Here is a 16,773-nt window from a genome sequence, read left to right on the forward strand (position 1 = left end):
TTTGAGGGCAGTGGACTACAGAGTGATGATAGATGAGACTTATTTATGAGATGATCCAAGACAAATTGTTGTATGTAGCTAGCGTAAACATTTATTTTAAAATACAATATTTCATTCTACATGTTCCATTTAAAATGGGTGAATCATTATCGGGAGTATTAAGCATTACAAGACAGTCTCAGATTTGGAAAAAGACCAATCCAGTGATTAGAAAATACCAATCATCTTTGAACTGGAACACTAGTTTATAACAGGTGGATGGTTTGAGAGCGACAGTCCACAGAGAGCAGCTGTAATATGTCAGTACAAGGTAAGATTCAGTAAAAGCAAGGGGGAAAAAATCTAGTGTAGGTGTTACTGTAACAGATAAATAACTGAACATGCTTACTCCCAATATACAGTATGTGCCAAGGTCCTGTTTAGATAAAAGGCTTTATCATCAGAAAGGATCACAAACAACAAAAAGTGATCTAAAATAACAAAAAAAACATGCATAGAAAACAGCCTCATTAAACACTAAAGTAGCCTAAGATTTAAAAAAAAAAAGATGGGGATGCTTGTCTCATACCTTACAACCTTCTTTGACTTAATTTGACTATGCATTTCCCAAATACCCCAAACAATAAATAAGTAAACACTACACCTAAATACATATGGATTTACTAGCTAGTGAAAAGGCCAGAACACATCATAAATAAGTTAATTTCTTTGGGAGCATTTTCCAGAGAAGTGTCAGGTGGTTCCAGGGTGGTTCTTGAAGATCAGTTTCTGTAACAGAATAAACTGCAGTAAGTATCTTGGGACAGTTTATAGTACAGGCGGCGACCGGCGACCAGCAATGGAAGACCATAAATTTGTAGAAAAAGTAATGAACACAATTACAATATTGCCGTGTTTAATTAAAAAGGCAAATTCCTGGACAGCAGGGCTGCCACCGTTGACAGCTGTTTAGCCTGGATAATCATAGCTTTGTAAAGTTTGCAGACAGATTGAAACAATTTCATCTGAAATGTTTAAATCAAGCATGAACATGACTGGCTAGTAATAAAAGATAAGCTTCTCTGTCCAACCGATGAGAAAATATTCCCAAATCATGTAAAACTGAAGAGTGTAAAAGACGCCACTAGATGGCAGTATGCGCACACTGTTACTCCCGTTCCTGTCTGGTCTTAAAAGCCCATTCGACAACACAGAATAGACTGGAGACTAAAAGAAAGTAGATTTACTTGAATTAAACTTCTTATTAAAAAGAAAGAGGGAAAAACAACATTAGAAAAGCTGTTACATATAATAACATGTTATTAGGCTATTCTGCAGACTGGTGATAGTCCCCGTTGTCATATTTACAAATTGTATTTTTTTTTTTTTCAAATGGTTACATTTTTAGTTAGTGCAAGTAAAATAAAAGATTCCGTGGCGTTATTAAAAGCCTACCATAGCTACTATGCAGTAGCGGTGTAGTGGTTGTAGTGGTTGGCACACGGTAGAGGCTTGTAGGCTTTCAGAACACAACGATACACTTAACAACTTGGAAATATTTGCATTACTTTGAACTGATCGAAGAAAAATGTAAGAACATTACTGTTAACTGTTAGCTGTGCATCGGGGAACTGAAAGCACTTGCCAATGTGTTGTGAGCGCTATTTATTTTTTATACCAGACATGATCTATCAAGGCTTCCTCTGTGATCTTACTAGTTTATAAAGACGATCAGACCCCTAATAAATGAAAGCTACCTTGTATTAGATAACAATACTGTACTCAGTGGTGATTTCTATACGAGTGAGGACATCTCCAGAAGACATAATGGCTGTGAATGAGTGGGTAATTAGAAAGCACTGTACTGAGTTGCTTTTAATAAAGACTAACTTATTAAAGTAACTTAGAGTCATAGTAACAAAGTAAAGTAACTAGATGATTTTCTGCCTCCATGTCTTGAGAGCAAATGACTGAACATCTGCGATGCGTTCTATAATCGCTCTAGTGTTTATACTTTTTTATGAGCGTCCAAAATCAAAGTCAAGCAATGATGGAATATTGGTGATATTGTAGCGATGTCAATCGGGCGATCATACATCGCTACACATACATAGCCAGGGGTTAAAGTGGGATTTGGCAGGTGGGGGAACCCTGTTTCGGGGGGGGTTCAGAAAAAAATAGAATAGTAATTTAAAACAAATTTACTGCATTTCTACTCCACCTAACCTCTTGGATTAAGTCAAGAAACAGCAACCCTGTATAATATTAACCAAAAATGTAAAATTATGTTATATTACTAGATTTCAGCATTGAGGTGCTTACATTCATGATTTTGCATAGGCATACTAACCTAAAAACCTATTATTGGTAATCGTGAGAAAGTTTCAGAGCGACAGACACAGAGCGTCCCCGTAACCATAGCAACTCACTCTCACTCCTGCCTGAGAGGAGAGGGAGAGACGCTGAAGAGCTGCTGACTGAGATTACTCTGAACAGCATGCATGGGAATAAATTACAATATAATACATTTGTGTATATTTCTCGCTATTCAGATGGTCTGAATAACTCGCTGCTGCACGGTGCTGCTCTGTCTCGTTTGTCCTGCTGTCAGTGTCATTTTTTCGCTACGTTATCAGTTATGAATTTGTTTTTCACTGCGTGAGAAAATGGACTTGTGGTAGCTAGCTCATTTTGCAATGTGCATAGTTTTGGGTTGCAATAATTGTTTTCTTGGTTTGGGACCCCAAATGGCTTTGTGTTATCTGAACAAAATCCCCACCATATACATCTGCTCTGAACCTGGCAGGCACATTGAAGTAGCAAGTGCCACAGCCTGTGGTTACTTCCCCACAGCCCATTTTAATTCCTTTAGTAAATACCTAAACCCAGGAGAGAGAACCACTCTGGTGGGGCATCATCATGCAAAATCGTGCCTCTGTACATTATGATGCATAATCAAATGTGTCCGATAAAATACAATGCTCCACAGTTTAAAGATATTTATTATCTTAAAACGGAATCACCAAAAAAGGAGAACCAGTTTACAGCAAAGTAACACTGTGCAACTAGGCTACTCAAAAGTGACAGGACAATACGTTCCCACACCTGTTAAAATCCCCTGTGGAAAGGTGTATTTACACTTATATAAATACATATCTGCTTGAAAACCAAGGGCTTCAACATGTTAAAAAAACTATTACAGTGATTGGTAGACTACTCGTGCCCATATAGATTAGCGAAGCCTTAACAGTCACAAATCTCAAAGTCATTGATCAGCACTGAGATAGATAGATTGTCAGGCTCTCAAAGTCATAGGCTGTGAGTCACTCATTTTAATTGCTTTGTCAGTTACAACCTGATAGGCGACCTGACCAAGCTAGACCTTGGGTGTCATAAATGACAACTGCAAAACACTTATTGTAACTGTTCTTCCATAAAACTTAGTCACAAACAAAGTCACAGCCAGCATAGTCCTCCTGCATAATCCATAAAAAGAAAAACATAATGCAAATTATCAATCAAAACTTTGTGATAATTTTAGCAATTGCAAAGTGTAAATGTTCAGAAATCTGCATGCAAAAGGCAATCCAATGAAGAGACCTACTGTACCTTGGCCTGAAGCATTAGCATTTGACCCTTCCCTGCAGACTGAGACAAACAGAATGAAACATTTAGACTACATGACCCCAAAATCTCAGATAAGACAAACAGTTTTTCACACACAGATGACTTACCTCTGGGATGTCCAGTAACACACAGCCCAGTTCATAGCAGGAGTAGGGCTGCACATAGGAGTTGCTGAGACGGCCCACCTCATCTCTTGCAGCCAGATGGAAATGCTGTAAGAATCAATCATAAGACACTAGATAAAACTGGTAACAACCGTAATCGCCACAGTATTGACTACTTTGTGATGCTCTCAGTGTTACATTAGTATATTGTTCTGAGGCGTGAGTGCACCTGAATGGCATCTTTGATGTTATGAAGACATTTGTTTATGGCACCAAGAAGCAGGTTTTTCAGGCCGGCACATGAGGCGTCATCAATTCCCTGCAGAACTGAAACAAGATAATAACAGTGTGGCTGCATCCAATGACACAAGACCAAACAAGGCAACAAGATAAACAAAAACTCTGAAACAGTGATTTGAGTGTTACACGATAACCCTTCATCTGTGTGTTTGTAACATCTGACAGGGCAGTACCTTGTGTCATGGTCTGCAGCTTGGAGGTGGAGCAGTTGGGCAGAGCTTTCCACAGGTAAAGAATCTCAATCACAGCCAGGATACACAGTTCCTTGGATGGACTGGGATTCCTTAGCTTCTCAGCCTGTCAAAATATGTATACACACACAATATAATACTTGCATATTATGCAGTGTATAGTATGTTGACAATGTCCATTGTCATTTTCATTTTGTTTTGTTGGGTGAGGTTATTTTATTTTTTAATATTTTTATTGTTGTTGCTCTTTGTGCTCTTTTTATACTTACTGTGAACAACTCAAATGTGCCACATTGCAACCCAAATTTCCCCATGGGGATAATAATGTTGCTATTCTATTCTATTGACTTTCATTTGTATTTTGCGCCAAGAATTTGCAGTAGGGAATCAACTGGGGACATACCCACCCTCTTCATAGAGAACAGCTCTATCTGATTATTCTTGCATTTGAAAAGTCTCTGGACGTCCTTGAAGACAGCTGCAGCTCCCTCCAGATCACCTGTGGCTCCTTGGCACACTGCACAGCACCACAAAATATAATAAGGCTTTAGAGCCAATACAGACTCACAAGAGCTACACTTAAAGCCTAATTCATATGTACTGTTACTACCTCCAGTTAAATAGGCGTAGTAGCACTGGGACCAGCGAGACTCAGTCTTTAGTCGCTCAAAAGCCCTGTAGGCATCTCTGAAGCTCAGCTCAATCATGCTGCACCAACCTAAAAGACCAGCCACCAGACATTATTATGGTGCAGACAAGTGCAAGTCAGGTGGTTTGGAATCTGAGAGGAAACAGTACCTATTTCATATAAACACACGTGCTGAATCTCCCTCTGGTCTGTGGCCAGGTCTAAGGCGTCATTGAAGGATGTCAAGGCACTGTTGATCTGGCACTAGAAAAGGGAACTCTGTGGTGTGAATTACAGACTGACACAATATTGTACTTTCCCCAAGTCTGGACAATAGGCCACACAGCAGCAGATACTAAGATATATTCTTAACATGTACATACCTCTAGGCGCTGTACTCTGCCTTTAAAAAACATGAAGAGGGAGGAGTTGGGATAGACAGCCTCCCTCTGTTGAAGAATGGATTTGGCCTCCATCAGCCCTGCCTGTGTGTCTGTGCCATCCAGAGCAAAGAAGGGCTGCACTACTGTGTGGTACCACAGGAGGGCCAGCCTGCATAGGAAGCACAGACACTGGAATTAGTGGGAATGAGATATCCACCATTTAAAAAGGTGACAGCAGCTCTTACAAAATCACAATTTATGGTGCTTTTTAAGTCTTTGGCTGACAAATGATAACACTTTTACCCACCATATTTTGGATTGGTTTGTCAGTAAGCCATGATGATATGAAAAGGGCCTATTGGAAAGTCCTTGAATTTGATGCTCAAGTGAATGTGGGAACCCTGTTACAAGAGTGAAGGAAGGTACGTCTTCCTTGGTACGTCTACTTCCTGGGGTCAACACTTCACTTTTGTGACATCCTTTACAACTGAACGAGTTGGATTATATTTCAATAACAACCAAAATCACAGTTCAAACCCAAATTGTAACGAGATGAACAAACAAGATGAAAGCAAGTTATGACACCCTACTGCTCTCTGCAGGGACATGTGGCACACCTACTCACGTAGCTAAGGGGGCCTTCATGTCCTTACTTTCATTGGCATACGTGAGGGCTGACAGGCCTTGGAGACGGTCGCTGGGGAAGCCCAGCAGGTTGACGATCTTCAACAAGTGTGGCGGCACCATGGAGATACAGAGATGGAAGAGGCCATAACCAAAGCTGACCGAACCCTTCAGCCTATCCAGAGCCTCAGGGCTGATCCCGTCCAGACGCTGGGGGGGGCTTGGCCCAGGTGGAGCAGTGTGGTTGTGGTTGGACTGGTCAGAGGAGGACGACAGAGATGGAGATGGCAACCCTTGTTCAGAGGCCCTCCGTTTGCTGCCCCGCAATACTTTCTCATGAGCACGGGAAACTTTATCGTGCCCACGGGATACTTTCTGGTGTGCACCAGAAACTTAACGATTTTTTTTTTTTGCCCATGTCCCCATAGGGGCTCCGCGCATATACCGCATTACACCAACCGAAATAGTTTAATAAATCATCCGGAGCTTATCACTTACCTACGTTCAGTGAAATCTACTCTATTTCTGACATATTGGGCATTTATAAGGTGTGCCGCCTCCTAAAGCTGCACTGTATCAATACAAGAACACCAAACTAGCTTTCCTCCGCCAAAGAAAAACAAAGGTGACACCTTTGCTTATTTCCTTGTGTAATTATCTAAGATATAGGCCTACAACTTAACATAGCCTATGTCTCTAACACAGTTATTGTTAATCTAATGTTAAGCTTCTAAACACGGTGTTGCACCGGGAATCATGGGAAAATAGCCCAAAGGTAAAATGACTAAAACGAACAAAAATGAGTAAGACAGCATAGACAGCAACATAAATGAACACACTTACATAATTTTGCCATACAGCATAGGGTAGGATAGAAAAACGGTGGAGAAAAAGAAAAACTCATTTAACAATTGTCTCCGCGGCAGCAGCCCCTGGCGGGGTAGTGGTGTTTTGCTCATCGGTTTTCCAGAGGCCCACCAGCGGGTAAATAGCGGTTTAGACAGATGCCCTCTGATACGCCGACAGGCATCCGCTGGTGGCCCAACTGATCCACTACCCATAGTTATCCTATTAATGCTATCCTACATTATAATATATTTAGGATTTCTACACAATTACTCAAAAATATTAGCAGTTAATTTTTTTCAACATTTTTCAACTCTTACTGCATATATGTTGTCATTATTTAAATATAGCACAAAGCAAATTTTCGTACGGAATGATTTGTTTATTAATTTTCACAAAATCATTACAATGCAAGTATGACATTTAAAATGTATACAACTTAAATATAAATACAAGAAATAGTATAAATTATAAATTACTATTACAGTAATATAAGTACTACTACACTCATACTAATAACAAATACTATCAATCGTAGTATACATTATAACATACATTATATAGTATATATATATTAAAATTATAAAGATAACAGATTGATTACAATATACACAGAGTGACAGACAGTGGCTTTATCAATGGCACAATTTATCAATCTTACAAAGCGGGTGAGGTTCTGTGCTGCTTATGCAGTCTTTACATCAGAGGGCCTATGTAAACAATGCATGGATAAGCAGGGTAACTGTGTGTGTGCATGTGTGTACATACCTGCTGTATGTGTGTGCATATACAACAGCCAGTCAAGTCCAGTGAAATCAAATAAATCTAAAAAAGGATTGTCAAGTGCTTAAGAGAAAAGGACACAGAAAGTAGAAAATGTATGTCAGACTGCAAGAAATGGGAACAAAACAAATGAGTGTGTGTGATATGTGTGTGTGTTGAGGGGATTCATTTCTCTGATGACCTCCTCACTGCCTGACCTTACTGTACTACATAGTACGTATTTCAAAAAACATTTCTTTCTTTCTTCTTTATTTTATTTGAATGAGTGTACCTTCATATCAATCGTTTTACTCATTTAAATGCAATAAATAAAAAGGCGATTTTACTGCCGTTTTGCTTTTGCATTTGAGTTGACACCACAGAAAAGGAAAGAGCGATGTGCATTTTTCCTTTTTGCTTTTAGTTTGTCAATGCAGAAAAGGAGTTAAGTGTTGCGGAGGCGTGGACAGGACCAATCTGACTTCCAGGCAGGACGGACCTCCATTTCAGAGTAAAAACCTTACTTTTACTGGTCTTAACTTTCTAACTTGTCTGACCATAGGTTTGAATAAGCTATGTTATAATGTTTTTTAAGCTTCACAGCTTGATTTCTATCGTGAGTAGCCGTAGCTAATGTTAGCCTAGACAGGTAACAAGCTAGTGGTCGTTACGCCCAGACATCAGTTAGGATGAAGACAACGATGGATGAACCAACGCTGAATAAATTACATTGAAGCTACATGATCAGTGATGTCTTCATTTGTAGGACACTGAAGATTAATTCCATTGTATTGGTGGCAAAGTCTGTAAAAAATATTATTTTATCTTATTTTCACTTTTCTGGAGGATGACATTAACTGAGTGGAAACCAGAACCCAGCAAGTCAAGGTCAACAGGAGAAACCAGAACACCAAGCTGTTTAAACAGTAATGTATAGGACTAGGTAGATTTTGTTTTACTCTTATTTATCTGTTACAGAATGTTATAATCTTTATTTGCAGAGATCTGCCAGTTAAAACACTGAGCCAGTGACTTGGCTTTGTGTGGTTGGACTGTCATTTGTTATTTGTAAGAAATCTTTGTTACTTATAAGAAATCTGATCCCTGACATCCAAATATATAGCTAAAATGTTCATAGTCCTAAATTATACAAATTAATAGGGTACATTTACTGAAGACTGTGTCCATGGTACTGTGAGAGTTATTTTTTAAACTTGATTATATTCTTGAAACAATTTACAGTTTATTAGCACACAAGCTGACCTTGACTCGTGACTACACATTTCTTTTATTTAGGCCCACATGGCTCTACTGTTCACTTTAATTAGCATAAATAATATGGCCCTATTTAATAATTCCACAACTTTATAGAAAGATTTGCTTACATTGCTTTGCCTGTATACTGGGTGCTGTATGGCCACTAGGGCACAGCAACAATCCAGTCTACTGGAAACAGGAATAAATAAATAAATAAAAATTCAAGTAAAGATTTCTACGGAGCCCCTCTGGTGACATCTCATGTTAATAAAATAATGCGTGGCCACGACTTATTAAGGCGTGGGAACGAGATCCTTATGTTTGGTACTGAGAAGTAGCCGCTACGCTACAAGTCCGCATACAGTGCTGTACGCCCGTTCAGCACCATGGAGGCCTGGAGAGCGAGACACAGAAACTGGGGGCAAGAGCGGGGCACCGTGTAATCCAATAATAATACTAGTAAACTGTATTTCTGATAGAAAATATGTGCAAAGACCATTTTAGTAATCGAAAGTAAACAGGTTTACATAATGTCACCAAATTGTACAGTAATGTGGAAATAAGAATAACGCATATCGGATCACAAATTAGACCTATCAATCAGTAAGCTATTATGGCTCACAATATACAGTATAGTGGTGCATAATGGCTGTGCATAATGATACAGTGGCTGCTGTGGCGCTGTTAGTAAGCAGAGAACAAGGCTGATTTTTCTGGCCGATGATGATGCGTGCGGGTGTGCATGCAATAAACATGGACATAAACACCAATCAGCATAACAGCATAACGAGAGGCTATAGGAAATATGAGATGAGTGTGAGCGCAAAGGCGCATTCCAGGAATTCCATGCAGTATATTTCACGATGACTGAACAATCCTGCCATGTTTACGACATACCTTATAGTTTGTTACTGTTAATCATTTAATTGCAGTTCTTTTTGCCGTTTTGCTACTCAAGCACTTTGGGCGATGTGCCTGTAGTATTTAATATAGCTAATAGTGTAATGACTACACCTTCGTTTCCTCTGTATATATTGTTTTTTATTGTGTTGTTTTATTCCAAAGATGAGGTTTTGAAGTATGCCGTTTTTAGGCTACATTAGTTATTAGATTTGTTGTGGATGCAGGCTTCAGCTGTAATGCTGATGGTCTGTTGGCGTCTGGACTCACAGCTATAGCCCAGACAATAGCTGTGAGTGATCTCATCTCTCCATGGTCACCTTCTGAAAAATGGTGTCTTTTCTATATTCCTTTTGTTTCAATTATGAATATGCATCATGGACTGATGAGCAGTCCTAAACATCCCTATGCTATTTTTCTGTCTATTTTAATGTAATGTGGACCAATTGGCTGAATTACCATAAGAAAATCGCTTGATCTGTGTGCGCGCGTGTTTGTGTGTGTGAGTGTGTGTATGTTTACAATTAAAGAAATGATGTATTAATTAGCCTACTATGGCCTTAGATTAAAACAAACAGTGCATATTATAGCTTACAGTCATGAAGAACACTCATATTAACACTAGTAGTTGAGTAGCTGACAAACACTTTTACTCTGAAATGGAGCTCTGTCCTGTCCGGAAGTCACAGCTGTCCTGTTCACTCCTCCGCAACACTTAACTCCTTTCCTGCATTGACAAACTAAAAGCAAAAAGGAAAAATCTGTAAAATGGCTTTTTTATTTATTGCACTTAAATGAGTAAAACGATTGATACGAAGGTACACGCATTTATTTGATTTTAGCTCTATGCAAAGTATTCTACATTAACAATGTGAAAGATATATAAAAAAAGATGTATGTGAAAATATAAAATTCAAATAACAGAAATCTAGTTTGCAATAGTTGCCCCCTTTGCTTGATATATTAAATTGCCACATCTGCAAAAATACACCTTATTTCAAATACAGATGTTGACTCAATTTAGAGATACTGTACAATATGGTCCTTTCAGATATGTTTTGATTGTCTTTACTGATAATGATGACATCCTTTCTGTAAATGTTTTTAGGAAATTGGATTTAGGGTGTAGGGTAGAGTTTCCATCAAGAATATGGAATATGTGAATTACTTGTAGATTGCATGTGGATCTGAACCTTGAGGTGTCACAGAAAGTATAAATCCTCCTAGAATTATATGCATGAAAGATCCAATTTCAGTAAATGTTTCATGTCCAATTTCTGTATTGTCACAAATAGTAACAGAAGGGGAGGATTTATATTTTCTTTGAAACATCAAGGACTGGACTTGAATGCCATCCATAAGTGAAGCACCCATGTGCTTGAATATTGTGATATTGTGTCTGCCCTACACTCTAAAATCGCATTAAGACTAGGGCTGGGCAATATATCGATATTATATCGATATCGTGATATGAGACTAGATATCGTCTTAGATTTTGGATATCATAATATCATGATATGGCAGAAGTATTGTCTTTTCCTGGTTTTAAAGGCTGCATTACAGTAAAATTATGTAATTTTCTGAACTTACCAGACTGTTCTAGCTGTTCTATTATTTGCCTTTATCCACTTAGACATTATATCCACATTACTGATGATTATTTATCAAAAATCTCATTGTGTAAATATTTTGTGAAAGCACCAGTAGTCATCAGTACAATACTGGCGCAATATCGATATCGGGGGTGATATTTGATTTTGTCCATATCGCCCAGCCCTAATTAAGACCCATTAAGATGTTGTGTACAGACCTAGTCTTGGCAGCTTTAGCAAGAAAGACAGAATCAAAACTAATTAAAATGCAACATATTGATCAATACCCTTAAATAAAGAACCCTAAAGTTGATGTCTTACAAACATCATATGAAATGTTGAACAAATTTTTAGAGGTGCAACATTGTAGGCCATGTTTCACACCACAGCCGCCCCATTTTATCAGCTACCTGTACAGTCTATTCTTCAATTCTTCTCTCTGCTCGATTTAGTTGCTGTCTTCTCCCCCCTCTGTCAGAGGCCCCCTTCAGGAATCTTGTGACTTCTTTCTGAAGGCCTTCTTCAGCCGTGTCCCTGGTAGCAAGATTCTTCCTCACAGCTCCTGAAATCACAATAAACAAACTTCACCTGAATACAAATTCCATACCAGAGAGAGAGAGACAGAGAGAATAACTTCACAACGGCAACATATAAATGTAGTAATTCAAAAAGTTAAAGATCAGTTAAATCTGAAGAGAAGAGATTCTACAACAAGAAATGTTATGTATTTTATTAAAGCATCATTTAACCTTATAAGTCTCATTGAGATTAAAACTCTCTTTTGCAGTATCCTGCCCTGATACCCACCCAAGAATAAGGCCCTGGCCTCACCCTACAAAATACAGACAAGTAAATGCTTAAGTGCTTCCTGTTTGCAGATGACCTGGTGGTGCTGTCGGACTCTGCAGAATGCCTGCAGCAGCAACTAGGTCATCTGCAACAGGTCTGTCAGACCCTGACAGTGAAAATGAAGAAGACAAAAACCACAACAGTCCAGAAAAGCTCCAGATGTTAGGGAAATCAATTTAGATTTACATTAATCTCCAATAAAAATATGTACATCCATATACATAATAGGGATAAAAAATCAGCTCTACAGGGAATTGCAAAAAGGCTGTGAACAAACAGAGGGAATAGGCAAGAAGGGCTCTCTATGCAAGTGAAAAAAATCTATACAAACTGACATCCCAATTTGTAACTGGCTGAAAATATTCAAATCCATAATTCAACCACCCTATTCTAATGAATGGCTAATGTACCAGGTTTGCAGTGGCTTCTTTTTGTAGTCTGCTAAGGCCATGCTTATATGACTTGCAGGTCTGAGAGTTCACTGAAGTTTTACTGGAGACCTTAACTTGAGAGATGGATATCCTCACAAGTCATGCAGCCCTCTCTGATGCGCCTGTCAAACTCAACTATAAGATGTTGTATAGATGCAATAATGTTGTGGTCAATGGCATCACAGCCATGATGATCAATGGCACGGTGGTCAGATGAATTGAAGACTCAGACTCAGACGCAGTATAGGAGGCTTATGCATGTAGCCTCACTTGGTGTACACTCCATTAATGACATGATGGCAAATGATGAGTTGAATAAGTATGTTAAGTACGGCAGGGCAAAATAACTGGAAGACAGGGCAGCTGGTTCCACAGTGGATACAAGCGTATAAAAATGTCTGGCACCTTTCATTTTTATATTGAATATATAAAATTAATTCTGATTCAAATAAATATACTCACCTTTTGACACCTTTTTGAAATCTGGATGGAGTGAGTAGTTTATGAATAGATGTCCGGAGTCTGACAGTTTATGGCAGCTTTCTTCACCCTTTCAGTGGTTCTATATGGTGACCAATAACAGGTCTTACTGGTGCACCACGTCTGAGGAACGACAGCTAAAAAGTTGTCGCACAACTAAAAGTTAACCTGAAAACACAAAAACAGAAGCACAGATCAATTCACTGCTCAATTAAGTAAAAATCTGAGCAACTTAGACTGTTTACATATCATAATTGTCACCTACCTCACTGAATTCTCCAGTAGTTTGAGAGAACAAGTGCAGAAAAATAACACACTTGACATCCAGCATAGATATTTGACATTTGCTTATGTACATCCCTCTCTCAGGTGGGTATAATAGGTGGGTAGAGGAGTGCATCTGCACTTACATTGTAATTTATTTCAACCAGCTGTTCAGTTAATGACCAAAACTATCAAATAGCTCTACAGCTTCTGAAACTGCTATTAATGAAGGTAGCTAGTAGACTTGTGTAGACTACCTAAATCAATATTGAACTTGTCATTAGAGTTTGTCAGCCAAAAGTTTGCAATGCATTCACTTCTCTTTATTTATACAGGTAGCAGCCTATTCTGATACATTTTCTCCAACAGAGAATGGGTTACCCTAGTCCTAACCACATTTATACAGGTAGAAGCACAAACCGATGGATGTTTCTTAGGCGACAGGCTGAGCTACAAAATTCTCCAGACAACTAACGTTAACTGTCTAGCAGTCGTGTTTGCTAAATCGAGGTGTTGCGCATCTTCTAGGAAAACGGACTGAGAACCCAATAATTTCTTATGCGGTGTGGATGTTACGTCGGCCCAGCTAGCTAACGCTAATTAACCAAGGTTCAAATGTTAACTAACGTCCGTATTAGCTGCTACCATAACTATGCCTTTGAACGCATGACCAAAAATTCACAGCTGACAAATAAAATCAGCCCTGTACTGTTTCCATTTAAATTTATCATGCTCCGTTTGTCCTTTTTGAATGTCAAATGTGCCATTCAATGTCAAGGTGAATGTCACTTTTACCTTATATTGTAATCCGTTTTTCTTAACGGTCGCTCCCTGTAAATAGATGCCAGTGCACGTAGTTTAAAGTTGGGGACTGCCCGTTATTGTTCCGACGGCCCATTATTCCGAAACCCCAATAGTCCGAAAAATGTCCACCCATTGGACCGAAAGCCCATTTGTCCGACAGCCCGTTAACCCGGAGGTGGTTGGGTTGAGGCATGGGGTCACTGAGGTTGGAGTTAGAGCAACCTAACAGTCAAGGCTGTCAGAAGCCACGGTTGTGGATGGAGCCAGGCAATGAGTTTTCGGACTACTGGGGTTTCGGAATAATGGGCCGTCGTAACAATGGCATGGCACCGTCTAGTTAGCGCTATCTTAATTCAACCGATGTAGGCTTAGATCTTAGTTAACCCTTTCCGTACCTGTACCTTCACTTGTGGACTGGGTTAACATATTCGAGACGGGTTGAATATCGCCACGCACTTGATCGTTTTTGTAACACTCTTCACAATGTACTAGATATTCATTAGTCTACTGTCAACTAATCCCCAACTAGCTCACATGAAGATGTAACCCAAGGTGTAAATTCATAACTAACGGTAACTTTGTATGTATAATATCCACATGAAATTTGATATTTAGCTCTTCAAATATGTATGAATTTGCATGACTTGCCTTTTGGTAGAAAACTCTTACCAACTGTGATCCTGCTGCAACATTTTTAACGGTTGTTTAATATGCTGTTGGATTTAAAACTTGATGCGTGTGCGGGCTTGCAGACGACTCCCCGCCGAATGTCCGACAGCAGCCTGAGCCTGCCGTGCAAAACTGCTATCTGGGCTGCGCGGCAGGTGCGCGCGCGCGCGCTTCAGCTGGAACGTTTGTGAACCATTGTGACGTCATACAAGAATCATGACGCGTTTTCGGCTATACAGAGGCCTATGAAAGCACATTAAGTGCTTTAAGCCTTTTTATCTCTAAGGGTGTCTCTGTGTAGACGCCGTTTAGATTGAGCTGTGAAATGAATAGTAGCTAAGTGATAAATAGAATGTGATAGAGAGAATAGTGACTCAAATATCCTTGTGATTGCCAGCATCCAAATACTAGCTTGGTTTTCAGACCCCTGCTGTAAAGAACAGCTTACCAGCTAGAGCAGTTTAGACCAGACCTCAGACTGGTCATAGCTGGTCAATCTCATCAATATGGCTGACAGGAGCCAAACAGGGCAGATGCCATACGGACTGACAAGTTTACTGGAGTGTCTCACCAGAGCCACAGTCCTAGATCAGCCAAGTGACATATCTAACTTCTTAGCCTCATACTGCAATGAGTTGCTGAAGTTTAGAGATAGTCAGAATGAAACAGATCCAAAACATGTGACTTTTCTGTTCCAAGAGCAAAGAGAACTAGCCAGGTTTTCATCTGAGGCCAGTGACAAAACATTGGAATCACCTCCTTGTGAAAGCATGGTTGAGACATATACTTCTCTGAGGAACCCCAGTCAAGAGGAGATTGTGACTGATACACCAGATAGACACATATCTCCAAGCCCCCAAGCTCATGTTGAGGAAAATTTTGGGCTGCCAAAAGAGACACCGGAGAGACAACTATCTCCCACAGTCTCGGCGCAGACATCTCCTGAATCAAACAATGACAGTTCACCATCCAGTCTGTCTAGCACGCCCTCTGGATGTGGCAGTGAAACGAAGGTGGTGTTATCTCCAACACCATCTCCACCAGCACTTGTAAGTGACACAAGACTGGTATCACGTCCCGGTGAAAGGGTGGTAAAGACACGTAGAGTGTCTTCTGTGAGGATCCACAGTGGAGAGGAGATTGTAGCTGATACACCAGATAGACACATATCTCCAAGCCCATCTCCACCAGCATTTTTAGGTGAGTCCAGCCTGAGCAGTAATGCTTCTGATGCTGTCTCTCCTACTGCTTCACAAGCTGTCTCAGCTAAATCATCAGGAGTTCACATTACAGGAGGAGCTCCATCTGAGACAGAGATTGAAGAAACCATCCGTGCGCTGTTTTCAGACATGATGTCTCATGTTGAGGAAAATGTCGGGCTGCCAGAAGAGACACCGGAAAGACAACCATCTCCCACGGTCTCGGCACAGACACCTCCTGAATCAACTAATGAGAGTTCACCATCCAGTCTGTCCAGCACGTCCTCTGCATCTCTCAGTGAAGCAAAGCTGGTGTTATCTCAAACACCAACTCCACCAGCATTTGTACGGGAACCCAGCCTAACCGGGGTTTCCACTGAGGACAGTGACACCAAATTGATGTCACCTCCCTGTGTGTCCTCTGTAAGGATCCCTAGTAGGCAGGAGATTGTGGCCGATACACCACATAGACACATATCTCCAAGCCCATCTCCACCAGCATTTTTAGGTGAGTCCAGCCTGAGCAGTAGTGCTTCTGATGCTGTCTCTCCTACTGCTTCACAAGCTGTCTCAGCTAAATCATCAGCAGTTCACATTACAGGAGGAACTCCATCTGAGGCAGAGATTGAAGAAACCATCCTTGCGCTGTTTTCAGACATGATGTCTCATGTTGAGGAAAATGTCGGGCTGCCAGAAGAGACACCGGAAAGACAACCATCTACCACGGTCTCGGCACAGACACCTCCTGAGTCAACCAACGAGAGTTCACCATCCAGTCTGTGCAGCACCCCCTCTGCATCCCCCAGTGAAGCAAAGCTGGTGTTATCTCCCAGACCATCTCCACCAGCAGTTGTAAGTGACACAAGACTGGTATCACGTCCCGG

General features: G+C 40.2%; 1 protein-coding gene across 1 annotated transcript; it reads right to left on the reverse strand.

The window, feature by feature from the left end:
• Positions 1-298: 298 nt before the first annotated feature.
• LOC139656411 (tetratricopeptide repeat protein 39C-like) lies at positions 299-14,447 on the reverse strand. The gene is made up of 11 exons (XM_071533974.1): positions 14,417-14,447; positions 5,838-6,165; positions 5,213-5,381; positions 5,000-5,093; positions 4,812-4,919; positions 4,609-4,718; positions 4,184-4,307; positions 3,940-4,037; positions 3,714-3,818; positions 3,589-3,627; positions 299-768 (listed from the first exon to the last, which is right to left on the reverse strand). Exons 1-11 carry the CDS (start codon positions 14,445-14,447, stop codon positions 733-735), a joined length of 1,242 nt encoding a protein of 413 aa, XP_071390075.1. The 3' UTR covers positions 299-732.
• Between the last annotated feature and the right edge of the window lie 2,326 nt (positions 14,448-16,773).

This window comes from Centroberyx affinis, unplaced genomic scaffold, assembly GCF_046629955.1.
Source record: "Centroberyx affinis isolate AG114_WGS23_722 - 3 ecotype Tasmania unplaced genomic scaffold, CSIRO-AGI_Caff_v1 ptg002475l_1, whole genome shotgun sequence".
Taxonomy (NCBI): domain Eukaryota; kingdom Metazoa; phylum Chordata; class Actinopteri; order Beryciformes; family Berycidae; genus Centroberyx; species Centroberyx affinis.